This window comes from Bufo bufo, chromosome 1 (assembly GCF_905171765.1).
Source record: "Bufo bufo chromosome 1, aBufBuf1.1, whole genome shotgun sequence".
NCBI classification, from domain to species: Eukaryota; Metazoa; Chordata; class Amphibia; order Anura; family Bufonidae; genus Bufo; species Bufo bufo.
Genome location: NC_053389.1, coordinates 623,047,350 through 623,075,339, shown reverse-complemented (window position 1 = coordinate 623,075,339; position 27,990 = coordinate 623,047,350). Strand labels below are relative to the sequence as shown.

Sequence of the window (27,990 nt, the reverse complement as noted above, 5' to 3'; positions counted from 1 at the left end):
ATTGCGGCGAGGCTGCTGGCCTGGTTTCCAAGACCGCTATCCTAGTCTGAATGTCCGTGACCGAGCTAGCGAGTCCGACGATGGAAGACTGGATCTGAGCTAGTGCCAGCTGGATGGAGTCGATATTGGACTGCTCAGCTGTCGAACCCGGAGTGGTCATCAGGAGACGATATAATTCGGCCTTGCGGGCAGATGCGGGATGCCGAATCCCCCTGCGATTAAGCCCGGCAATCAACTTTGGCACTGTCCAATTTCTTAAGGATGTGCTGCTGTTGTGCCCCGAGAAGGAAGTTCCTGGCATGGAGAGGTTGTCATCCATATCGGACATGTGAGACATGTTTGACCTGAGAAAAAAAGGCGAATTTATGTCTACCTATAATAACGGAAAAGAAGCACAGACTGATGCGGGGAGAGCGGCCGGAAGAATGTGAGAGACTGAAGGCGTGTGAAAGTGACCAACGGATGAACCTACCTGACGGGATACGAACGGATTTGGAAGCACGGCTCCAAAACCTCAATCGTTTAAGTTGGAACTAATGAAAAAGAACGGACCTGAGTACCGAAACTGACGGTTAACCCCGCCCCAGTGACCATCTCTAAACCGACTTACCTGGGAGCGCCTCGGAATTCCTAGATGAAACGAAGGAGAAGAAGGAAAAATAACTACTGCCCAATCTAAAGGAAGGAACAAACGACATCAGGACAGATGTAATAACCCTGGGTAAACAAAGACAGACACCCTGGCCGATCCAGGAATATTGACAACCTGGGCGATCCAGGAACATTGAACAACCTGGGTGAACCAGGAACATTGACAACCTGGGCGATCCAGGAACATTGACCAACTGGGCTATCCAGGAACATTGACAACCTGGGCGATCCAGGAACATTGACAACCTGAGCGATCCAGGAACATTGACAACCTGGGCGATCCAGGAACATTAACAACCTGGGCGATCCAGGAACATTGACAACCTGGGCGATCCAGGAACATTGACAACCTGGGCGATCCAGGAACGTTGACACCCTGGGTGAACCAGAAGGCACTGAGACCCCGGGTGATCCAGAGGACCCCGACAATACGGGTGGACCCGGTGACGGAAGCAGAGTGAGACAGAACACAGAAACCGCTAAATTAAGCAGTAAAGTGAAATCACCAACTTCACGTAAATCGCAAATTCTGGTATTGTGATGCTATGGCAGAGAAATAGGCAGACTAAGGGCTGTTTCACACGAGCGGATGCCGTGACAACTGTGATTTCGTAGTAAAGAGATCACAGAGAGGCACGGAGCATTATCAGTCATGTTAATGCTCCATGCCTCTGCAGTCTGCATCGGGTCTTGGCACTCTTTCACGGAGCGGATGCCACGCACGGCATCTGCTCGTGTGAAACAGCACTAACTGTTGATGATTGTCCCCCCCCTTTTTTTTGTGACCTATGTATTGTGCACTGCGTTTAAATGAGCACATGGGTTAAGTACGGGTGCTGTGGCCCATAGATAATCTGGTGAGAGCCCGCAGAGAAAACCCTAGGCAGATACCTTGGATCAATGCGCAGGGCCCCAAAGCAAGCTGGCAGAGGGCACAAAAGAAACTGCGCCCCCCTGAAAACGGGAGCGCTGCCTGTATCACAAAACCAGAATATTGCCAATGCCCCTTGTGCTGCGAAAACTTGTAGTAAAACTGAGATCTAAGTGAGTGCATAGGTGGCGAAAATGAATGCACAAGCTGCCTACCAATAATGGAACTTATTTATGCACCCCCAATTTGTGCGGCAAGTGACCGGCAGAACAGTTAACCAGGATGCCGCTCCCCAACCCTGCCGCTTGTATCCATGCAAGCGGAACCAACTGGGGGAGAGCGGCATCTAACTTGTACCACCAGGGGGCTAGAGACCAGGCGTGAGGCACAGCTAGAGCGGAGCCAGCTGCGCCTCGATTACCTGGAAGGCTGGCGAACGGTAGTCCAGACGTCGATGGCGCGTGTGCGCAGGAACCGGAAGGAAGGACTCGGGTCGGAGGGGAAGGAGCGCGATACCGCAGTAATGCGTGAGGCTCGGGCGCCTGGCTGAGCGGTAGCTGGGGGAATAAGTAGCCAGACGCCCCTCCCACAAATGCAGGCTGGTAACAGCCTTACTATTTGTTCTTATTGTAAACACCTCCACACACAGACCAGGCTTCCAACATAGTGTGTCGGTATACCGACAACAGGGGGATATGTTAAGGGAAATATGGCTTTCAGCCAGAACCTCATCCTGATGACCACACAAATATGCCTAATAATTGGACCCAGTGGTATTCACCCATTCAGTATGGCCAGTAGCATTGTGTCCCTTGTTAGCATATCTAAGGCAGTTGAACAACATCCTCTTGACCAAGAGATGGGGGAAGATATTTGGGTGGTCACAGGGTGGAGTCTATGGTGGGGGGCTGGGACACAGCAAGATATAGGTGAAAGTTGGGAGTGAGGGAGGGTCTTCTCTTCCTGGACACCGATGGATGCAGGAGCAAGCTAAGTTATATGTGTGCGTATAAGGGTATGTATATAAGTATAATATCCCAGTAGACTTTATATGTGTACATATAGATATTTGTAGTCGGCGATTGTATTACCAATAGATTATATATGCTGCTTATGCAGGAGTCTCTACAGGGAGTGCAGAATTATTAGGCAAGTTGTATTTTTGAGGATTAATTTTATTATTGAACAACAACCATGTTCTCAATGAACCCAAAAAACTCATTAATATCAAAGCTGAATATTTTTGGAAGTAGTTTTTAGTTTGTTTTTAGTTTTAGCTATTTTAGGGGGATATCTGTGTGTGCAGGTGACTATTACTGTGCATAATTATTAGGCAACTTAACAAAAAACAAATATATACCCATTTCAATTATTTATTTTTACCAGTGAAACCAATATAACATCTCAACATTCACAAATATACATTTCTGACATTCAAAAACAAAACAAAAACAAATCAGTGACCAATATAGCCACCTTTCTTTGCAAGGACACTCAAAAGCCTGCCATCCATGGATTCTGTCAGTGTTTTGATCTGTTCACCATCAACATTGCGTGCAGCAGCAACCACAGCCCCCCAGACACTGTTCAGAGAGGTGTACTGTTTTCCCTCCTTGTAAATCTCACATTTGATGATGGACCACAGGTTCTCAATGGGGTTCAGATCAGGTGAACAAGGAGGCCATGTCATTAGATTTTCTTCTTTTATACCCTTTCTTGCCAGCCACGCTGTGGAGTACTTGGACGCGTGTGATGGAGCATTGTCCTGCATGAAAATCATGTTTTTCTTGAAGAATGCAGACTTCTTCCTGTACCACTGCTTGAAGAAGGTGTCTTCCAGAAACTGGCAGTAGGACTGGGAGTTGAGCTTGACTCCATCCTCAACCCGAAAAGGCCCCACAAGCTCATCTTTGATGATACCAGCCCAAACCAGTACTCCACCTCCACCTTGCTGGCGTCTGAGTCAAACTGGAGCTCTCTGCCCTTTACCAATCCAGCCACGGGCCCATCCATCTGGCCCATCAAGACTCACTCTCATTTCATCAGTCCATAAAACCTTAGAAAAATCAGTCTTGAGATATTTCTTGGCCCAGTCTTGACGTTTCAGCTTGTGTTTCTTGTTCAGTGGTGGTCGTCTTTCAGCCTTTCTTACCTTGGCCATGTCTCTGAGTATTGCACACCTTGTGCTTTTGGGCACTCCAGTGATGTTGCAGCTCTGAAATATGGCCAAACTGGTGGCAAGTGGCATCTTGGCAGCTGCACGCTTGACTTTTCTCAGTTCATGGGCAGTTATTTTGCGCCTTGGTTTTTCCACACGCTTCTTGCGACCCTGTTGACTATTTTGAATGAAACGCTTGATTGTTCGATGATCACGCTTCAGAAGCTTTGCAATTTTAAGAGTGCTGCATCCCTCTGCAAGATATCTCACTATTTTTGACTTTTCTGAGCCTGTCAAGTCCTTCTTTTGACCCATTTTGCCAAAGGAAAGGAAGTTGCCTAATAATTATGCACACCTAATATAGGGTGTTGCTGTCATTAGACCACACCCCTTCTCATTACAGAGATGCACATCACCTAATATGCTTAATTGGTAGTAGGCTTTCGAGCCTATACAGCTTGGAGTAAGACAACATGCATAAAGAGGATGATGTGGTCAAAATACTCATTTGCCTAATAATTCTGCACGCAGTGTATATGTACATATACTAATGGTCAGGTACTGGATGTGAGTTGGTTAGAAGAGTAGATCCAGTAGACTGTATATTGGTGGACTCAGGATATATTGTATATACATACACATTATTAGCCACATTTGCTTAGCATCCAGGGTGGGCAGGAACTGAGGTGGCTGTGTGTGGTGGTGTCCTCTATGTATTGTGTTATCTGTATCTTTATGTATAATGTCCATTGCTTTGTCATCTCTATGTTATCAGTAAACTATTTTTATATATAAGTATCTGCGAGGGTTGTGTGTTGCTCCTGGGGTATATGAAGGACTGGAAGAGGTGTAATTACACACAGAATAATCAGGTTGTATGGGAAACAGAGGCAACATGCTAGGAATAGAATAGAAGGGATGGAAAATGGAGATATACATAAATCTCCATTTTCCAAGATCAAAAATCCGCTCTTCAGGGACCTCTCTCCTCTGTCTGGGTGCCGGGGCCTAAAAATATCTGACAGTGGCCTGTTCCAGTGTTGGGTGACATGAAGCCTGATTCTCTGCTATGACATGAAGACTGAATGTCTGCTATGGGGCCCTCTCTCCTCTGTCTGGGTGCCGGGGCCTAAAAATATCTGACAGTGGCCTGTTCCAGTGTTGGGTGACATGAAGCCTGATTCTCTGCTATGACATGAAGACTGAATGTCTGCTATGGGGCCCTCTCTCCTCTGTCTGGGAGCCGGGGCCTAAAAATATCTGACAATGGCCTGTTCCAGTGGTGGGTGACATGAAGCCTGATTCTCTGCTATGACATAGAGCCTGAATCTCTGCTATGGGGCCCTCTCTCCTCTGTCTGGGAGCCGGGGCCTAAAAATATCTGACAATGGCCTGTTCCAGTGGTGGGTGACATGAAGCCTGATTCTCTGCTATGACATGAAGTCCGAATCTCTGCTATGGGGCCTCTCTCCTCTGTCTGGGTGCCGGGGCCTAAAAAAATCTGACAATGGCCTGTTCCAGTGGTGGGTGACATGAAGCCTGATTCTCTGCTATGACATGAAGACTGATTCTCTGCTGACATGAAGCCTGAATCTCTGCTACGGGACCTCTCTCCTCTGTCTGGGTGCCGGGGCCTAAATATCTCACAGAGGCCTGTTCCAGTGGTGGGTGACATGAAGCCTGATTCTCTGCTATGGGACCTCTCTCCAATTGATATTGGTTAATTTTTTATTTATTTTTTTTAAATTCATTTCCCTATCCACATTTGTTTGCAGGGGATTTACCTACATTTTGCTGCCTTTTGCAGCCCTCTAGCCCTTTCCTGGGCTATTTTACAGCTTTTTTAGTGCCGAAAAGTTCGGGTACCCATTGACTTCAATGGGATTCGGGTTCGGGGCGAAGTTCGGGTCGAGTTCGGATCCCGAACTCGAACATTTTCACAGAGGTGAAACCATCCCTATAAAAGGTGACTATACATGTGAGATTAGTTTTTTTTTACATATATATACTTAAATGTCCCTGAGGTTTGCTGTATGTGGGAGAGCCCACAGGGATGAAAGATAGATTCAGTAATCATAAAACCACCATTAGGAAAAATAACCTACTCTTACCCATACCCCATCATTTTGATCAATGTACACATAGGATACCACAACTGCCCTTCCAAATCATTGACCACGTCCCCCAACGGCGCAGAAGAGGCAATCAGAATAAACTTCTAAAAAGACGTGAGGCTTTCTGGATCACTGGAGCCCATGGGCTTGAACAGAAAGTACAAACTGAGTAGCTTTTTGTAATCAGTTATTTCTTTTATTCTTTTGTTTACAGAAATCTTGAACATTATTTCCATGCAGTGTTTATTAAGAAAAGTGAACATGGAACTTCATCACTATGATCTTCATATTCTATTACTATGATTCATTTAGTCTCTTTTGCCAGTTAAGTTGTTTATGCTCGTTGTCATGACAACACGATGACATCACCGGGTGTTGGGCGGATATTTAAACTTTGTATTCTCACAATGGAACATGCAAGTTTAAAAAAAGTCTCAGGTTTGAGCCAAAACACGTCACGGTTTCATGCCAGAAGTCAGTTTCTTCAGCAAGGCGAGTGGGTGCCGATCCTGTCTCACTGCTGGCACCCCGAGGATAAGTCATCAATATGTATCCACTGCACAACACCTTGCTGATCAGAACAAGATAAGTAAAGCATAGCTTTTGTAAAGAGTCTCAAAATTTCCAAATGTGGGTCGACATAACATCGTACAAAAGTCACAAACCTTTTGAAAACCAATGAGCAGCCATCTAACTTTTTTTTCTTCAGAATATTATGCAGCTACAGTGAATTTTAATGGATGCAAGCTTTTTGGTCAACAAAATAAAAGTTATAGATTGAATCTCTTATGTTCACTCAAAAAGCCTGATTGCCATTGCTTAAACTATCAGTATCAACAACATATAACGTGAGGGTTAGGCCTCTTTCACATGAGCGTGACTGATTAGGTCCGGATGCGTTCAGGGTGCGCTCAGTGAAACTCGCACCATTTTGCAAGCAAGTTCAGTCAGATTTGTCTGCGATTGCGTTCAGTTTTTTCCACGTGGGTGCAAAGCGTTTTGATGCATTATTCGCGCTCGTGATAAAAAACTGAAGGTTTACAAACAACATCTCTTAGTAACCATCAGTGAAAAACGCATTGCATCCGCACTTGCTTGAGGATGCAATGCGTTTTTCACTGAAGCCCCATTCACTTCTATGGGGCCAGGGCTGCGTGAAAAACGCTGAATATAGAACATGCTGCGTTTTTCACGCAATGCAGAACTGATGCGTGAAAAAAACCACAGACCCATTGAAATGAATTGGTCAGGATTCAGTGCGGGTGCTATGCATTCACGTCACGCATTGCACCCACGCGGAAAAATCGCTTGTGTGAAAGAGGCCTCAGGCCTCTTGCACACGACCGTATGTATTTTGCAGTCCGTAAAAAAAAAAAACGGATCCGCAAAAAAATCGGATGACATCCGTGTGCATTCCGTATTTTGAAGAATGGAACAGCAGGCCCTTCATAGAACAGTACTATCCTTGTCCGTAATGCGGACAATAATAGGATATGTTCTATTTTTAACGGAAAAACTGAAAAACGGACATATGGAAAAGGAATGCACACGGAGTAACTTCCGTTTTTTTTTGCGGACCCATTGAAGAAAATGGTTCTGCATACGGTCCTCAAAAAAAACGGAACAGACACGGGAAGAAAATATGTTTGTGTGCAAGAGGCCTTAAGATGATTCTACCATTTACAAAGTATGAAACTATGTGACATGAAAACAGCATCTAGCTACAAGTAACAAATCCATAGCAATAAAAACCTTTTCCTTACTTTCTAGCACAGTATTTACAAAATTTTAAACTACAGTCGTAGCCAAAAGTTTTGAGAATGACAAAAATATTAGTTTTCACAAAGTTTGCTGCAAAACTGCTTTTAGATCTTTGTTTCAGTTGTTTCTGTGATGTAGTGAAATATAATTACACGCACTTCATACATTTCAAAGGCTTTTATCGACAATTACATGACATTTATGCAAAGAGTCAGTATTTGCAATGTTGGCCCTTCTTTTTCAGGACCTCTGCAATTCGACTGGGCATGCTCTCAATCAACTTCTGGGCCAATTGCTGACTGATAGCAACCCATTCTTTCATAATCACTTCTTGGAGTTTGTCAGAATTAGCGGGTTTTTGTTTGTCCACCCGCCTGTTGAGGATTGACCACAAGTTCTCAATGGGATTAAGACTTGGGGAGTTTCCAGGCCATGGACCCAAAATGTCAACGTTTTGGTCCCCGAGCCACTTAGTTATCCCTTTTGCCTTATGGCACGGTGCTCCATCGTGCTGGAAAATGCATTGTTCTTCACCAAACTGTTGTTGGATTGTTGGAAGAAGTTGCTGTTGGAGGGTGTTTTGGTACCATTCTTTATTCAAGGCTGTGTTTTTGGTCAAAATTGTGAGTGAGCCCACTCCCTTGGATGAGAAGCTACCCCACACATGAATGGTCTCAGGATGCTTTACTGTTGGCATGACACAGGACTGATGGTAGCGCTCACCTTTTCTTCTCCGGGCAAGACTTTTTCCAGATGCCCCAAACAATCGGAAAGAGGCTTCATCAGAGAATATGACTTTGCCCCAGTCCTCAGCAGTCCATTCACCATACTTTCTGCAGAAGATCAATCTGTCCCTGATGTTTTTTTTGGAGAGAAGTGGCTTCTTTGCTGCCCTTCTTGACACCAGGCCATCTTCCAAAAGTCTTCGCCTCACTGTGCGTGCAGATGCGCTCACACCTGCCTGCTGCCATTCCTGAGCAAGCTCTGCACTGGTGGCACTCCGATCCCGCAGCTGAATCCTCTTTAGGAGACGATCCTAGCGCTTGCTGGACTTTGTTGGACGCCCTGAAGCCTTCTTAACAAGAATTGAACCTCTTTGCTAGAAGTTCTTGATGATCCTATAAATTGTTGATTGAGGTGCATTCTTAGTAGCCACAATATCCTTGCCTGTAAAGCCATTTTTATGCAACGCAATGATGGCTGCACGCGTTTCTTTGCAGGTCCCCATGGTGAACAATGGAAGAACAATGATTTCAAGCATCACCCTCCTTTTAACATGTCAAGTCTGCCATTTTAACCCAATTAGCCTGACATAATGATCTCCAGCCTTGTGCTCGTCAACATTCTCACCTGAGTTAACAAGACGATTACTGAAATGATCTCAGCAGGTCCTTTAATGACAGCAATGAAATGCAGTGGAAAGTTTTTTTGGGGATTAAGTTAATTTTCATGGCAAAGAAGGACTATGCAATTCATCTGATCACTCTTCATAACATTCTGGAGTATATGCAAATTGCTATTATAAAAACTTAAGCAGCAACTTTTCCAATTTCCAATATTTATGTAATTCTCAAAACTTTTGGCCACGACTGTACAACACATTTGAGTAAAACAAGATGTGGAAGGAGATTTAATTTACTGTAAATCTTAAAGGGAGAAATTTTCATTGACCTGTCCTCTGGATTGGTCATCAGTATTTGATCGGTGGGGGGTCCAACCAGGGCCGGATTAACAATGGGGCACGCGGAGCAAGTGCTCCAGGCTCTACAGTGCACCATTTCTGGGAAGGCAACCTGTCACCAGGTCATTTCACCTGGTTTCTGGGGCCCTTGCATTCAATTGTGCCTGCGGCCACAGGATGCAGATACAAATGAGCAGCTGGCAGCTCCAGTAGGATAAAGGAACCACCTGGAACGTTCTAGCAGACCCACCAGGGACATGCTTGTGTAAAAAGAAGGAGCCCTAAGGCTGAGTTCACACAAGTATTCTGCGCGGGTGCAATGCGGGAGGTGAACGCATTGCACCCGCACTGAATCTGGACCCATTCATTTCTATGAAGCTGTGCACATGAGCTGTGATATTCACGCATCACTTATGCGTTGCGTGAAAATCGCAGCATGCTCTATATTGTGAAGTGAATGGGGCTGCGTGAAAATCGCAAGCATCCGCAAGCAAGTGCGGATGCGGTGCGATTTTCACGCACGGTTGCTAGGAGACGATCGGGATGGAGACCCGATCATTATTATTTTCCCTTATAACATGGTTAAAATAGCGCTGGAAGGGTTAAAAAAATAAATAAATTCACTGCTCAAAAAAATAAAGGGAACACTTAAACAACACAATGTAACTCCAAGTCAATCACACTTCTGTGAAATCAAACTGTCCACTTAGGAAGCAACACTGAGTGACAATCAATTTCACATGCTGTTGTGCAAATAAAAAGAGACAACAGGTGGAAATTATAGGCAATTAGCAAGACACCCCCAATAAAGGAGTGGTTCTGCAGGTGGTGACCACAGAGCATTTCTCAGTTCCTATGCTTCCTGGCTGATGTTTTGGTCACTTTTGAATGCTGGCGGTGCTTTCACTCTAGTGGTAGCATAAGACGGAGTCTACAACCCACACAAGTGGCTCAGGTAGTGCAGCTTATCCAGGATGGCACATCAATGCGAGCTGTGGCAAGAAGGTTTGCTGTGTCTGTCAGCATAGTGTCCAGAGCATGGAGGTGCTACCAGGAGACAGGCCAGTACATCAGGAGACGTGGAGGAGGCCGTAGGAGGGCAACAACCCAGCAGCAGGACTGCTACCTCCGCCTTTGTGCAAGGAGGAACAGGAGGAGCACTGCCAGAGTCCTGCAAAATGACCTCCAGCAGGCCACAAATGTGCAGGTGTCTGCTCAAACGGTCAGAAACAGGCTCCATGAGGGTGATATGAGGGCCCGACGTCCACAGATGGGGGTTGTGCTTACAGCCCAACACCGTGCAGGACGTTTGGCATTTGCCAGAGAACACCAAGATTGGCAAATTCGCCACTGGCGCCCTGTGCTCTTCACAGATGAAAGCAGGTTCACACTGAGCACATGTGACAGACGTGACAGAGTCTGGAGACACCGTGGAGAATGTTCTGCTGCCTGCAACATCCTCCAGCATGACCGGTTTGGCATTGGGTCAGTAATGGTGTGGGGTGGCATTTCTTTGGAGGGCCGCACAGCCCTCCATGTGCTCTCCAGAGGTAGCCTGACTGCCATTAGGTACCGAGATGAGATCCTCAGACCCCTTGTGAGACCATATGCTGGTGCGGTTGGCCCTGGGTTCCTCCTAATGCAAGACAATGCTAGACCTCATGTGGCTGGAGTGTGTCAGCAGTTCCTGCAAGACGAAGGCATTGATGCTATGGACTGGCCCGCCCGTTCCCCAGACCTGAATCCAATTTAGCACATCTGGGACATCATGTCTCGCTCTATCCACCAACGTCACGTTGCACCACAGACTGTCCAGGAGTTGGCAGATGCTTTAGTCCAGGTCTGGGAGGAGATCCCTCAGGAGACCGTCCGCCACCTCATCAGGAGCATGCACAGGCATTGTAGGGAGGTCATACAGGCACGTGGAGGCCACACACACTACTGAGCCTCATTTTGACTTGTTTTAAGGACATTACATCAAAGTTGGATCAGCCTGTAGTGTGTTTTTCCACTTTAATTTTGAGTGTGACTCCAAATCCAGACCTCCATGGGTTAAAAAATTAGATTTCCATTTTTAAATTTTTGTGTGATTTTGTTGTCAGCACATTCAACTATGTAAAGAACAAAGTATTTCAGAAAAATATTTAATTAATTCAGATCTAGGATGTGTTATTTTTGTGTTCCCTTTATTTTTTTGAGCAGTGTATTTAACTCACCTTAATCCACTTGCTCGCGCAGCCCGGCTTCTCTTCTGTCTTCATTTTAGCTGTGTGCAGGAAAAGGACCTGTGGTGACGTCACTCCGGTCATCACATGATCCATCACATGATCTTTTACCATGGTGATGGATCATGTGATGGACCATGTGATGACCGGAGTGACGTCACCACAGGTCCTGTTCCTGCACACAGCTAAGATGAAGACAGAAGAGATGCCGGGCTGCGCGAGCAAGTGGATTAAAGTGAGTTAAATAATTTTTTATTATTTTTTAACCCCTCCAGCGCTATTTTACTATGCATTCTGTATTCAGAATGCTATTATTTTCCCTTATAACCATGTTATAAGGGAAAATAATACAATCTACAGAACACCGATCCTAAGCCCGAACTTCTGTGAAGAAGTTCGGGTTTGGGTACCAAACATGCGCGATTTTTCTCGCGCGAGTGCAAAACGCATTACAATGTTTTGCACTCGCGTAGAAAAATTGCGCATGTTCAGGGGGTATGGATTATTTAGCTGACTAGAGTCTGACACTTTGAGCCTAGAATGTTGAACCTTTTAACAAAATTTAAATTTTAAGCTGCATTAATGCAATTCATTTTTATTTGCATTACTGAAATAAATGGACTTTTGCAGATATTCTAATTTTTCGAGTTTCACCTGTGTGTTTATATATATATATATATATATATATATATATATATTACACTTATTCTGGGGCTGTATTTACTTTATGTAATGAGGTTAATTCTGGTACTGTTTTTATGGTATAATACGCTTCTGGTTGTCACAGGCACTATCTCTGGCTGTGACCTTCCGTCCTTGCTCGTTCGGCGCTCCTCGCTGAAGTTTCGTTTCTGTGTGTCATTTGTGTTTCTTTATGGGTTAACTCCCCTGTGTGCCTATTAGGAGTTAATCCTCTCTGTCTGCTCCATGGGTGTGGCCTCTCTGCTGCACCCATGGAACCTGTATATAAGGCTGAGGTTTCCTCAGTTCTGGGTCAGCTCTGTTGGTGTGTGTTGTCTTGTCCTGCTCCTGGTTTGTACTCTCTCTCCCATGCTGCTGACCCATGGGATCCGTGTCTGTCTGTGCTCTGTGGGTTTCCCTACTTGTTCATTCCCGTCTTCTTTGACGTCCTCTTTGGTGTCCTCTTTCCTGTCTTTCTGTTATCTGTTCTGCCAGTTATGTTTTAGTTACTTTGTGTGTATTCATATGTCTCGGTTCAGCAAGCGCCTAGCTGCAGAGTGCTATGCGCAAGGCCACGCAGTATACCACTGGTGGAGCAAGTCCTTCTCTGCTCATTGTCACTCCTGTTTCCTTGCTATGTATTTCTGCTTGTGTTATTAGTTGCCCTGTTTTGTATTTGCCTGTCTGTTATGTTTGCCTATGTGCCGTCGGTACCTTCCGGTACCTGTTGTCCATTCGTTCCTGCTGTCACTGTCTAGTTCACGCTCCAGAGTGGACCCTGGAAACTTCCTGCGGCAAAGTCTAACCCTACCATCTAGGGCTCTAGTGAATACCAGGAGTTGCTTAGTCACGCCCCTCTGGAGTATTACTAGATAGTGGCGCAGTGGGGGTTTTCTCCCACTGTGCTGACGGTACATAGAGCTCTTGTTTTGTCTGTGCTGCCTTCCCTGGTTTTTGTTTGTGCAATAAACTCTTGTGTGTCTGTACCTGATTTCTGTTTGTTTATTGCTTGACGACGCGGTGGTCTCTCCTGGGACCTCCAACTCGTGACACTGGTGCTGCATTTGACTTATGGGCTTGGTTCTGGTGCTCTATTTACTGGATGCACTATGCTTAGTTCCAGTGTCATATTTATGTAGTGATCTTAGTTCTGGCACTTTGGGTGTTAAACTTTGATATGATATTAGCTATTCTCTTCAGCGTTGAAGACTGACTTCGGGGCCTCTGTCACGGATTCTTTGTCTGGTAAAAAAGAAGCATCCAGAACAGAAACTGAATGGGACCCATTTTCGTTGATAGAGTCTTCTCGACTCAGTTAGTTTTACTTTTGTGCCATCAGAGCAACAGAAAATGATAACACTATTTTGAACCGAACCTATAAGAAACCTGTGTTTTGGGGGTGTTAAAAAATGCTGCAAACTTTGCTGTGTGCTGTACATCTTTTCACCATCTCTCAGTGCATAGCAAATGCGCAGTCCATGCATATGACCACATATAGGCCTATAATTAGGTTATACATGTAGGTAGTGTTTGTAAGTAGGTATGTATGTAGAAGTTATTATACCGTATCTATAGTTCAAACTTGCTAACTCTTCTGGAACATCCAGGAGACTCCAGAAAATTGGGAGACCTCCTAAACTCCAGGAGGAGTTGGTAAATCTTCACACATGGCATGGAGGAAACATCATGAGAGGGGTGGGACATGCATTGAGAGGGTGGATTCTCAGAAAAGGGGGCATGTCCATACCTAAAACTAAATTTGGAGAGTGCCACACACTTTGCCCTTCTGCAGGCCAACGTGTTCATGTTGAGGAGAGAGTTCTGGTCAGGCGCGAAATTACTGGTAGAGATGGTCTTAGAGATCAATTCTTCTTTATTTGAATGTAGCGTATGTACATAGAATGGTTTTATGTACATACGCTACCTTCAAATGAAGAAGAATTGATCTCTAAGACCATCTCTACCAGCTGCAGTCCTGGATAAAGGGTCTAAATTATACAAGCCTACAATAGTGTTGTGCCTATCAGCAGCACAACCCTAATAGGTGAGCTCCTTTGTCTTTTAATTTTCTTATATTTGTGTTGTACATACTATCCTATTGTGCGCCCCCCACCCCTCTTTTTGTCTTCATTCCCCTCGTCTCCGAGTGGAATCTAGATACGCCCGATTTTGAAAACTTGTTCATGTTGTCAAGAAAGCTACAGTATGGCACACACTGCACTGGTTTAGTCCAAAGCAGTGAACGAGTCTTACAATATGTCCTCTAGTATGCGGTGGAGAAGGGCTTTGTGATAGTTGCGGGGCCCTCAATGAATGGAGTGCTCCGTAGTCCTAAAACCCTTAATATGGCCCTGGTTCCAACACCTAGGACTCCCGCCGATCAGCTGTTTCAGAAGGCACCGGCGCTTGTAGTGGTGATGAGGCCTTCTCTCTGTATTGCCTAGGCCATGTGACATCATGTTTATGGTTGCATGGCCTAAGTGCAGATCAGCCCCAGTAAAATTAATGGGGCTGAGCTGTGATACCAAGCACAGTCGCTATACAATTTACGGCTCTGCGCTTGGAGAGCTGATCGAAGGCTGCAGTGCTACTGCGAGCTCCACTACCTTCTCAAACAGATAATCAGCGGGGAATCAGGTGTTGGACCCCCACCAATCATATATCAGTGACCTATCCAGAGGATAAGTCATCAGAATATCTTGGAAAACCCCTTTTAATGTTTGATTCAGAACATTTACTTCAATCGATTCCCGTAACATCATGGACATACTACAAATTCCAATTTCTCATTATGTGCAATCAGATGATTGTTTCCGTTTTAGTGCTGGATTCTGATTGGTTTCATTTTTATTTCATTTTTTTTCACCACAACCCTAAATGTCTTCTATTCCCTGAGAGCTATACAAAACATTACTAGGATATGCCAATATTAGTAAAACAATCTTTCAGTACAGTAGATACAAAAGAACTATTTGCTAAACCCCTTTCATCATTTTAAAGTTTCATTCTATTTTCCAAAATATCTTTGTAAATCTGGTGATCCAGGGGCCTGTAGGTCCTTTGAGTATCATCCATGAAATATAGCGGATCTTTTGTACAGGACGGATTGAAGCCATCTTTCACAAGATCCGTTTTATATTGCTTGTAAGTGCTATTAACCTGTATGGCATCCTGTGGAATTAAACAATAGTAGATACGTAGTTAGTAAATTCTGAATGTAGCTTCACAATATTTTCCCGAATACCAGGTTTGTGATTTTTACCTGAATACCATCACTTATAGATACTCAATGAAAACCTAACCTATTCTACAGATTCCAGAAAACATTAGTGTTTATTACGTCTTACTTGGGATCTTCTGGGGGCCTTTCTGCCAAACCAACCCACATAGCTGGACCTGCGTGACCACTGCTTTCGATCATTGGCTGCAGCTACCACATGACCTGGGTCAAAGTGAATGTTGACACATGACACACTGAGACCATACCATGGCAGCAGTGGACTGAAGGAGCCGGAACCGAGCGGCAGGGAGCAGGTAAGTATGCTTCTCTCTGGCCATTTGGAGAAGGGGTATGGAAGAGAGGCTCCCCAAAGAAGAACAACCCCTTTAAGGCCTCTTGCACATGACCATATCCTTTTATAAACAGGCAAAAAAAAAAACGATCATTGAAAAACAGCTTGCGTGTGCATTCTGTTTTTCTCACACTTCCATCAATAGAAAGCAACTTGTGTCTGCAAAAATAAACAAGAATAGGACTTACAGTGAGACTCTGAGATCGGGCACCCGGATCCGCGAAAATAAAGGATATGTGCCCGGCCCAACTGAAATATATGGGTCAGTGTGTTATCCATTTTTATAAACAGACAGTGCACCAGAAAAAAATTTGGTCATGCGCATGAGCCCTTATTATGCCCTCAGTGAGAGAACAGTGTCAGAATGTATAGGGGTTCTCAATTCTCATTTTATTCAAAAATGTCTGGGAGGAATAACATTTCCTTTGTTATTCCAGAGAAATAAAAAAAAATGCCATGTTCTAAAAAATAATAGTAGAAATAGAGTAATTTACTAAAGTAGACATGTTAGGACAGTTATCACATCATCTTCAAGGAGTGGCACATTTTAAAATAGGTCTTACCTGTATCCTAAGAAACCGAGGTCTGGCATAATTTGGTAAATTCTCGGTTACATGTGCAAACATTTTCTCCCCATCAAAGACTCCTCCGGCTTCAAGCTTTATAGACACCATTCCAATTCTACCTTCATGGTCTAGAACAGCAGAAATGTTAATGTTAAAGGGGTTATCCAACTTATTTTCAAACCTCACAGAGTGGGCGGAGCCATGGTAGGGATCATGCTTACCTAGTCCCCACCTCTGGGTTCCACTGCCAACTCTGCAGCTTCCATCTGCGTATATCAGCATCTTGTTTATGGGGGGCACGTGACCGCTGTAGCCAATTACTGGCCGCAGTGGTGACCTGTCACCAATGCGGCATGTCACTGGGTCATGTGACACACGGGTAACAAGTCACCGCTGCGGCCAGTGATTGGCTGCAGCGGCCACATGCCCCCCATCAACAGGATGTTGATAGGTTGTGTCTAATCTCTATGCGCTGTGAGCACGTTGTGATGTCACAGTTACGTGACATGCTAAAGTCACGTGAGTTTGAAGCAGCTGCAGGATGTAGCAGCAGGGTAATATCTACATCCGTTGTGCTGTGGTGATAAAGGTTAGTAATATCATACAAAAATAACAATAACTAACCCTAATGACAGTGTTTAATGCGAGGCACATGTCATGTGTAGTGTTGATCACGAATATTCGAATTGCGAATTTTTATCGCGAATATAGGTACTTCGAAAATTCGCGAATATTTCGAATATAGTATATTCGTAATTTCGAATATTCAAGATTTTTTTATTGCAAATTTTTGTAATTCTAATTTTTATTGCTAATTTTTCAATTGCCGAGTAAAAACATGATTCCTCCCTGCTTCTTGCTTATGGGCCAATGACTCATTGGCCCACAAGCAAGAAGCAGGGAGGAATCATGACTTTAAATGGGAAAAATTATGAATATTCTAAAAAACAAATATATAGCACTATATCGAATATATTTGTTTTTTAGAATATTCGTAGTATACTAAAACAAGAATATATAGCAATATAGCGAATATTTGGTAAAAAAAAACGAATATAGAGCAATTAAGCTAATATAGTGCTATAATCTTCTTTGTCTAATAGTTGTGATTTTTTTCTCATCTGAAGTTTAGATTGGAAAAAAAATTCAACTATGGAAAAAAATGTTTTAGAATATTACGAATATTTGAAAAAACTAATATATTCGATGTAGTGCTATAACTCATTGGCCCACAAGAAAGAAGCAGGGAGGAATCCTGTTTTTACTCGGCAATTGAAAAATTTGCATATTGTGCAATTATTACCTTGTTGATTTTTCGAGTAAAAAAAATCGTAGAATATAACGCATATTCAAATTTGCGAATATTCGATGAATATTCTACAAAATATTTGCGAAATATTGCGAATTCGAATATGACCCCTGCCGCTCATCACTAGTCCTGTGCCCCTGTGACCTCAAAAGATCCTGACAGCACATAGAGTTTAGGCAATACCTATGTTAATGCCGAGAGCTGCAGAGCTGGCAGTTAAATGATGGAGCTAGAACCCAGCGGCAGAGATCAGGTAAGTATAATCACCACCGCGGGCCTGGCCACTCTGTGAGGCCTGAAAAAAGTTGGATAACCCATTTAAAGGGTAACTGTCATTCTTTATTTTATTTTTTTGTAATGTGTAGGGGCAATGATACTGATAATTTTTTAAATACACTTTAATTACTGAAATCATACATTTCTATTGCTCCCCTGTCCTCTGTTTACTTAGCTATTGAGACACTTTCCAGACTGACTGCTGCTGCCCTCACTGCCTCTCTCCACATATTATATAAGAAGCATGCACACACCTCCCATCGCAGTTCTGCAAAATGTATTTAAAAGCAACTCCTTCTACAGGAAGGCGCCTGAGAAACTTTGGTTCCTAGCCTTGCTTAAGTTTCTGTAATTAAAGGTGTTACTCTGATTACTTCCATTACTGTGTACCCGACCCTGTATCTTGTATAACAGACCTTGCCTTACTGTCACCTGCACTGATCTTTTATCTTGTCTTACACATTTTGCCATCTTGCCTCCTGCCATGAACTTAGACTCTGTAACCCAGAATTTGCCTTGCATCCATCTTATCAGCCTCTGGCCACCTAGCATCCTCTGGGTGTGCTGTACCATTTGGAGGCCAGTCCAGTAAGTCTGCACCTAGGTTCTTGTTTCCTCGTGTTCCAATCCCCCCTCAGAGGTAAGACCTGGTGTACCCATTGGGAAAGTCTGTCCTCTCCATCAGAGATATTGTGAAGAATGAGGGGTACACTTAGTCATCCCCCTCTGAGGAGGTTGGTCACGTGGGACAGTGGGTTCTCACCCACTGACCATTACAGTTTGCTGAGGCCATGGACTCTGCTGATCATAATCCCCCCAGCCTCACTGAATTATACCACGAGATGGCCCAACAGTGTGAGCTCCACCCCCTGCTCCATCAGCACCTGCTGCAGCAGCTAACCCGACTCCTATTCCACCATCTCTCTATGTGTGAGGATCTGCACCTCACCTATCAGCCCCTCCAGGCTTCAATGGTAACCCTAAGCAGTTTCAAGGGTTCATAAATCAATCCACCCTGCATTTCGAACTGTTGCCTCATTAATTTGCCTCAGACCAAGCCAAAGTGGCTTTTTTTATGTCACACCTCACTGGAGAGGCACTGGCTTGGATCAACCCACTCTGGGACAGGAATGAGCCACTCATAATGGATCTACAGTTAATCCTGGAGGCCTTCCGCAGAGTGTTGGATGAGCCAGGACACAATGCCTCAGCCACGTCTTCTATACTGTAGTTGTGTCAAGGGATACAGTTCATGAGCCAGTACGCAGTCCAGTTCCATATGCTGGCCTCTGAACTGGGCTGGAGTGACGAGGCACTCGTGGCGGCTTTCTGGGAGGGTCTCTCCGGGAGAATTAAGGACGAGCTGGCCGGACCGGATGTTCTTTCCACCCTGGATCTCCGTGGCCACTCGGATCGATTTGTGGTTTTAGTAACGTGCCAAAGAGGTAGCACATGAAAGGAGGCCTTTTCACCTGGCATCTTCTTCCCAGCGTGCTCCAATCCCTCAGCCTTCCACGTCCTATGCTGCTCTAGAGCTCATGCAGCTCGACCGAGTCAGGCTGACTGAACAGGAACGCAACCACCACCTTTCAAGAGGACTTTGCTTTTATGTGGAGGTGCTAATCATCTCATCCATTGTTGCCCCCTGAAGCTGGGAAACTCCTGAGCGTGGGGTCTGTTGGAGAGGTGACCCTAGTTGAAATAATTGATTCTCAGAGACAGCACTTCCGGATTCCGGATCAGCAAGAAACTCCCTGCAGCAAGCCATAGTGGATCGATATCATATTCCAGTCCTGCGCCTGCAGAGACCATTGATGGTATCATTTGTCGATGGAAGGGCTCTATCTGACTCTTCACTACTGAACCTGTAAAACTGCAGGGGAGCTCTCCATACTGAAGAGATTTTGTTCTTGATTCTTCCAAGTCTGTCTTATCCTCTCCATTTCAGACTACCATGGCTCCGTATCCATGAACCTGTCCTTGATTGGAAGTTCTGAGAGGCGCTTCACTGGGGACAGTCTTGCCTTGGAAAATGTCTTTCTTCTGTTAAACTTAGTAACATAATAAAATAGTTTATAAGGCTGAAGAAAGACACCTGTCCATCCAGTTCAGCCTGTTATACTGCAAGTTGATCCAGAGGAAGGCAAAAAAAAAAAAAAACTGTGAGGTAGAAGCCAATTGTCCCCACTAGGGGAAAGAAATTCCTTACCGACTCCAATCAGGCAATCAGAATAAATCCCTGGTTCAACGACCCATCTCTTGTAACTATAACCTGTAATATTATTACCCTACATAAATATATCCAGGCCCCTCTTAAACTCTTTTAGTGAACTCACCAACCCCACCTCTCAGGCAGAGAGTTCCATAGTCTCACTGCTCTTACCATAAAGAATCCTCTTCTATGTTTGTGTACAAACCTTCTTTCCACCAGACGCAGAGGATGTCACCTCGTCACAGTCACAGTTCTGGGGATAAATAGATGATGGGAGAGATCTCTGTACATAGTTATTAGATCTCCCCTAAGTCATCTTTTTTCTAAAGTGAATAACTCTAATTTTGATAATCTTTCATGGTACTGTAGTCCACCCTTCTGTAGTCCGCCCTTCTGTCCTTTTACCTCCTCCGCCTTCAGCCGGCGAAAGTCACGAGCGGCACCAGAGGACGGCGGGCCGGCTGTCTTTAGTTGGCCGGCGCATGCGCAATATGAAAATATGTTCCTCTGCCCATAATGGGCAGAGCAGTGCGCAGGTGCGGGCCAGTTCCTAGCCTGACTTCTTCTCTTGCTGCTCGTGATGTCCGCCGGCTCGAGGCAGAGGAGGAGGTAATAATAGGACAGAACGGCGGGCCAGAGGGCTGAAAGAGGTGTGTTTTTCTGGGCACATCACCCAGTAACGCCACCCCTGGGCACCTTCAGAAGCTCATTTGCATACGTTTTAAAAGTGTTTTTTTCATGATCTGGACGAGGGACACATAAAAGAAAGGTACAATTGTAATGAGGGTCAAATAGTCTATAACCTGATCTGAGCGGTCTAAAACGCTCAGATTAGGTGAAAGACTCCCTTTAACTTCCATGCTGCAGACGAGAACATCAAAGCAGATGCTCTCTTGAGATCCTTTGATTCTACCGACCAGGAGATGGAGCCTCAACATATCATCGATCCCGCTACAATCTCTGTCTGCCCTGTCAAGCTATCCGAGATTTGGCCCAGAAAGACTTTTGTTGCAGAGTCTCTAAGGAAGCAGGTATTACTATGGGAGCATTCATCTAAAGTGGAGGTCATGCTGGTCAGCGGAAGACCCTCAGATTTATCGTGCAACGGTACTGGTGGTCATTAGAGATGAGCGAAGTTTTCAAAAATTCGATTCGGATGCTTCAACAAATTTTTCCACAAATTGATCTAAATTAATTTGTCACTAAGTGCGTTATAAATAAGCTATTTCCTGGCCTACAGGAAGAGTGTATATTGGTGTACATCACTGTGCATTGCAAAAACATGCATAGCTAGTTTGATGTGGTAGTAAAACAGCTACCATGCGTCAGTATGAGAGGTGACAGGCGTCACTCTCAGTTCACACTTCACTTATTTGGTCAGTTATGGGTCAGAAAGACTTTTGTTGCAGGGTAAGAGTGGCTGAAGTGCATGCACAGTTTCCTGGCCATATACCGGCTGTAACCGTGAGTAACATCTAACAATATATAATGATTTTATCACTGCTTGATTACAGCAGGCCTCACCTGCGATCACCTCAGGTAAAAGACAACACCCATACTGGGAGGGTGTGGACTGGCAGATCCCACTACCAAACCTATCTACCAGTCCAAATGAAATCCAGCCCAGAACAAAATGTAAACAAAACGGTCTCAGCAAACTACGCTTTGCTGAAACTCATTCAGCTTTCTGGATTTTATTTATCTCACCCAGCTGAGGTATCTGGGTGGGATATACACGCCTTCCAGCATTTATACTGTCCACATCGCCACAATATATATTGTAGGAAGGCGCAAGGGGCCATCATTGATGAAAGGTATGTGTCACCGAAGTTCCTGGCCTTGGTGAGGTAAGAGCCGGTAGTTTTAAAGGGAACCTGTCACCAATTTTATGGTGTCCTAACTAAGTGCAACATAAATAAGTGACTGATTCTCTTAGCAAAATGCTGGGTCACTTTCTTTAATTGACCCAGTCAATCTGCCAACATCTTGTATTGAAAAGCTCCAGCTCATAATGATAAGTCCTGAATATTCATGAGCTCCTGACTCTCCCAGCCTACCTGCTGCTGATTGACAGTTATTTTCCATATGAATCAGCAGCAGATGGGCAGGGGAGTGGCTATAGCTCTGAATTCCAAAAAAGTTGGACTCAATGACATCACACTGGACTCAAATCAGCTCATTAGCATGCGGCATGTGGCATCTTTGTGTGTATATTATGAGGTAACCATCTGTCACACCAGTAAGTGAATACATCTCAGGTACTTTTTAGTAGTTAATGATTGTATATAATTAGTTAGATTATAATCAAATATCCACATGACAGGTTCTCTTTAAGTGTCAGCGGCAGCTAGTGCTGATTGACACTGTTTGTTGTTAGTATTGCTGTAAAGCCGATCCGGGCCGGCTCTTACTCGGAGTAGCCAAAGTGCTGGGTGGGTGGATTTTCCCCACGCTCCAGGCTGGGTCTTCATTAGCCTATACAAAACTCAGCCAGCAGTCTCAGCTGGGTGTTGATGATCCTCCATCTGACAGGGAAGCTGTGGAGACTCTGTTTTGGGATCTAAAAGCTTGAAAGCCGCATGCTGAAAAACAGGCACCTAAAGCCTGCTGTGGACGGCTGGGGGAAAGACTGCTAACCAGGTGAAGATTTTGTTCCATGGACATTGCATGGTGTAAACAAACACCAAGACTGTGAATAGTCATTTTGTGTTTCCTTATGTGTGAATAAACACCGAACTGTTGAAGAAAAGTTGAAGACTTTGTGATTGCCTCTATACTGATTCCACTAGACTGTCTACCAGAGCAAAACCCCACAATATACAGTATATAAATATATAATTATATACAGTGGATTACTAAAGTTTGGGCACCCTTGGTCAAAATTAATGTTACTGTGAACAGTTAAGCCGAAGATGAAATGATCTCCAAAAGGCATAATGTTAAAGATGAAACACACTTTTCAACATTTTAAGCAATTTCAGTGTATTGTTTTGCATTTGTACAATTTTAGAGTGAAAAAAGGAAAGGGGTACCTTGAAAAGTGTGGGAACCTAAGGAGATTTGAGCACTCATAACTTTGACCGAGGTCTCAGACCTTAAAGGAGTTGTCTGCTTTTTACTATTCAGGACTTATCATCAAAATCAGATCAGCAGGGGTCTGACTCCGGGGGTTCACAATCATCGTGACGAAAGGCCAAGTGATGCAAATTGCTAAGTTTTAAAAATATCCAGACGCCACTAACCATGTAAAAAAAACTGCAGCCATGGGTTCTTCTAAGCACTCTGAAAATTAAAATGCTTGAGGCCCACAAAGCATGAGAAGGCTGTAAGTGGGCAGCACGGTGGCTCAGTGACTAGCACTGGTGCCTTGCAGCACTGGGGTTCTAGGTTTGAATCCGACCAAGGACAACATCTGCATGGAGTTTGTATGTTCTCCCCCTGTTTACTTGGGTTTCCTCCGGGTACTCCGGTTTCCTCCCGGAGTCCTTAAATTGTGAGCCCCATTGGGGACAGTTGGATGCTAATGTGCTGCAAAATATAGTAGCTATATAAGTGCATAAAATAAATGATAAATAAATAAGAAGATAGCAAATTATTTTCAGGCTGCCATTTCTTCATTTCCAAATGTAATTAAGAAATGGCAATTAACAAGAACAATGGAGGTCAAGTGAAGGTCTGGAAGATCAAGACAGATGCTCATAGGAACCCCTGCTTGATAGCAAAAGACCTTCAGGGAGATTAAGCAGAATCCGGTGTTGTGGTACATTGTTCTACTGTTCAGCACTTCCATGACTTTCATGGAAGAGTCAACAGAAGAACCCCCAGTACCAACCTGTTTTCACGCCAAACAGGTAGCAAGCCTTCATCCAGACACAAGGCTTCCAACACAGAGACCTAGTTCATACGCGTGAGCCGATGCGACTTTCGCAGCCAGTCCGTCCCACAGCCTCCTGGCTTTAACAAGTGTGGCCCTATTTGGAAGGGGGGGGGTGAGTAATATCCCTCCCACAACAGACTCTGGCGCTGACCTGTGTGTATAATGGGACCTAGAGCCTTTGCTGAATGGAAGAGTGGGAACATAAGTAAAGTATATCTGGGCCTTCACCTAGGTTAGAGCCTCTGTATTTCAGGGAGGATCTCTTCCTGGGACTTACATATGAAGTATAGTTAGCAGCCTTAACAAGGATTACTGTACTAATCTCACAGTCTGAAAAATACATATAGATACCACGTAAGGTTATAACAATAACTTTATAAGGGTAAGAATGATAATAGTACATACATGCACTGTACTGAGAAAGCAGCAGTATTGCAATAACCACAGATCCTGTAACAATCTTAAGTTATATACCCGGGTATATATATATAGAAAGAGCCCTGTGCACGATACCTTCAGACAACTGAAGAGATGATCCATGGGCAGGGGATCCAGGACTCTTTCAGATGACAGACAGCCGATCAGAAGAAGACGATGATGAAAGTATTTCTTCCAAGCAGCAAACAGGGCAGCAGCAACAGTAGTTGATGCAGGCCTCACTACCCTAACACTGAGTCCTTAACCTGCCAACTAAGGGTACTTTCACATTAGCGGCAGGGGAGTCCGGCAGGCTGTTACGGCGGGTGAACAGCCTGTCGGATCCGTCCTGATGTTAGTTCACGTCTGCCCCCGGACTGCAACGGAGTTCCGGCGGAAGCACCGCAGCACACAGCAAGAGGCAGCCGGACTAAAAGTACGACATGCAGTACTTTTAGTCTGGCTGTCTCTCGCCATGCGCTACCGTGCTTGTGGCAGGTGCAGCACTATGAAGTGCTTTTTGCGTTGTGGCATTAGAAGAATTTTGAGATGTCTGACTTTTAGTTTAACCAGACTGTCTATTACTATGTAATTCCTCTAGCGCCGTTCTATGGAAACAGTAGGTTTAAAAAGCACACCAAATGCTTGAAATATCTTCTTTATTAACTTCAACTTTTCTTCATATATAACACTGCCGCCTCCCCAGCAGATAGTCCATGTACATAACACGTGTTGAAAAGATACCATAAAATGGCGGTATGCATAAGCTGGTGGTTCAACTGTTCAATCTTGCCATTCAACATTGTCATGGTCTTACCTGCTTGCTGCTCTCCTTCGTTTGACATGTGCTGGCGGCCATCTTGGGGTCTGGGTTTCTTGTAGCCTTCCACCCTGCGGCTCCTCCTTCCCCTGGGAGGAGCTGGATGCCTAGCTCATATATATAGGAGGTCTGTGGCTTCAGTTCCTTGCTTGGTCCTCTTGTGTTCACATGCTTCTAAGACTGCTGCTGCTTCTGGTTCCTGATCCTGGCTTCGTCTGACTACCCTGCTGGTTCCTGATCCTGGCTTCGTCTGACTACCCTGCTGGTTCCTGATCCTGGCTTCGTCTGACTACCCTTCTGGTTCCTGACCTCTGGCTTCGCAAAGACTCTGCTCGGTTTCACCATCCGTTTTCAATAAAGCCTTCTTATTTTCATTTATCTCTTGTTGTACGTCTGGTTCATGGTTCCGTGACATTAGGACCAAGCCATGAATTCTGACGGTACAGGGCCATCCTCGCTACCCACGCTGGTTGCCAGACTTGATCAGCAGGATCACCTGTTGGGTCGGTTCGCTGTGGCGTTGCAAACCCTGCTTGAACGCACGGCTCATTTCGCTCCCGTTGCCGATGGGTCGGTTGTCGCTCCTGGGCTCGCTCCTACTGCCGCTCCGGTTGTTGCGCCAGAGTCTACCCCGACACCTGTTGTTGCGCCTGCGGTGTGTCGGGGTATGACCGGTTCTGCCCCTCTTCCACAGCGCTTTGGGGGAGAGCCAACTCAGTGCCGAGGTTTCCTTAACCAGGTGGGCATTTATTTCGAGTTGCTGCCACATGCCTTTCCTACTGAGAGATCAAAGGTGGGCTTCTTGATCTCGCTGCTCTCGGACAAGGCCTTGGCCTGGGCCAGCCCTTTATGGGAGAACAACAATCCGGTGGTTGCCGAGTTTTCCGGTTTTGTTGCTTCTCTTCGGAAGGTATTCGATGTGCCGGCTCGTGCTGCCTCTGCTGCGAAGCTCCTTATGTCCATCAGACAGGGTTCACGATCCGTAGCTGAATACGCCATTGAGTTTCGTACCCTGGCAGCAGAGGTGGGCTGGAATAATGAGGCTCTGGTCGCTGCTTTCTCTCATGGTCTCTCGGATGCCTTGAAGGATGAGGTTGCAGCTAAGGACCTACCAGTTGAGCTCGAGTCTCTTATTTCTTTCCTGATTTTGATTGACACCAGACTCAGGGAGAGACCTTCCTTTAAGGAGAACCTGCGGAGGTCTTCTAACAGATTGGTGCCTACGTTTGCTGTCCCACCCGTGCCTCCCTCTCCTCCCACGCCTCCTGGGGATGACTTGTCTGGGGGTGAACCCATGCAGCTGGGGTTTGCTCGCCTGTCCGAGGGGGAGAGGGCACTCCGGAGACGCGAGGGCCGATGCATGTACTGTGGTCTCGGTGGGCATTTTCGGTTGGCATGTCCGAACCGTCCGGGAAACAATCGTACCCTGAGATCCTGTCAGGGGCAGATCTTGGGTGGAGTCTCCTCGTCCCCGGTTTCCCGTGTTGACAAACCACTGATCACTGTTGTCCTCTCCTGGGTCGGGGGCTCGGTGACGACCCAGCGTTGGTGGACTCTGGTGCTGGTGGTTTGTTCATTGATAGTGTGTTCGCTGCCGCCAATTCCATTCCTCTGCAGGCTCGAGGTTCCCCACTGGCTCTTGAGGCGATAGACGGCAGACCCCTTCTGCCGCCACACGTGACTCATGAGACCCTTCCAGTGGGGATAGCCATTGGTGCCGTTCACAGAGAGTCGGTCTGCCTCCAGGTTATTTCGTCTCCACACTACTCGGTGGTCTTGGGGTACCCCTGGCTCCAGAAGCATAATCCGACTTTCGATTGGAGATCGGTCGAGATCCTCTCGTGGTCACCGCAGTGTGGGGCTAGTTGCATCCATGGGTCTGTCAAGTTGCTGTGTACTTCCTCGGACTCTCTGTTGCCTCCTGAATACGAGGAGTACCGGGATGTATTCGATAAGGTGCGCGCGGTTGCCCTACCTCCGCACCGCCCATACGATTGTGCCATAGAGTTACAATCTGGTGCCGTTCCTCCTCGTGGCAAAGTCTATCCACTGTCGGTAGCGGAGAATGAGGCCATGGAGGAGTACGTGAGGGAGGCGCTTTCACGCGGACACATTCGCAAATCTTCGTCCCCGGCAGGGGCTGGATTTTTCTTTGTGAAAAAGAAGGGCGGTGAGTTGAGGCCTTGCATCGATTACAGGGGTCTCAATCGCATCACGATCAAGAACGCTTACCCGATACCCTTGATTTCCGAGCTGTTCGATCGCCTTAAAGGGGCCACGGTCTTTACCAAACTCGACCTGAGGGCGGCGTATAACCTGGTAAGGATCAAGGCGGGCGATGAGTGGAAGACCGCGTTTAACACCAGGACCGGTCATTACGAATCCTTGGTTATGCCCTTTGGGTTGTGCAATGCGCCCGCAGTCTTTCAGGAATTCATCAACGATGTTTTCCGTGACCTGTTGCAGCAGTGTGTGGTGGTCTATTTGGATGACATCTTGGTATATTCTGAATCCATGGAGGCCCACATTCTGGATGTCAGACGAGTGTTGCAACGGTTACGAGAGAACAAGCTGTTCGGTAAGCTTGAGAAATGCGAATTTCACCGATCCCAGGTAACCTTCTTAGGTTACATCATTTCCGCTGAGGGGTTCTCCATGGATCCTGAGAAGGTTTCGGCTGTCTTACAGTGGCCCCAGCCCAGTGGTCTTCGTTCCCTGCAGCGCTTTTTGGGCTTCGCCAATTATTATCGGAAGTTCATCAGGGACTTTTCCATGCTGGCCAAGCCTCTCACGGATCTG

General features: G+C 45.5%; 1 protein-coding gene across 1 annotated transcript in view; it reads right to left on the bottom strand.

The window, feature by feature from the left end:
* Positions 1 to 15,100: 15,100 nt before the first annotated feature.
* The window catches only part of LOC120986240 (very long-chain acyl-CoA synthetase-like), a 115,513-nt gene continuing 102,623 nt past the window's right edge, over positions 15,101 to 27,990 (bottom strand). The window contains exons 10-11 of the mRNA XM_040414707.1: positions 16,278 to 16,408; positions 15,101 to 15,313 (exon numbers count right to left, since the gene is read on the bottom strand). Coding sequence (XP_040270641.1) covers positions 15,137 to 15,313; positions 16,278 to 16,408 — 308 coding nt within the window. The 3' untranslated portion in view covers positions 15,101 to 15,136. The remainder of the gene's footprint in view (positions 15,314 to 16,277; positions 16,409 to 27,990) is intronic.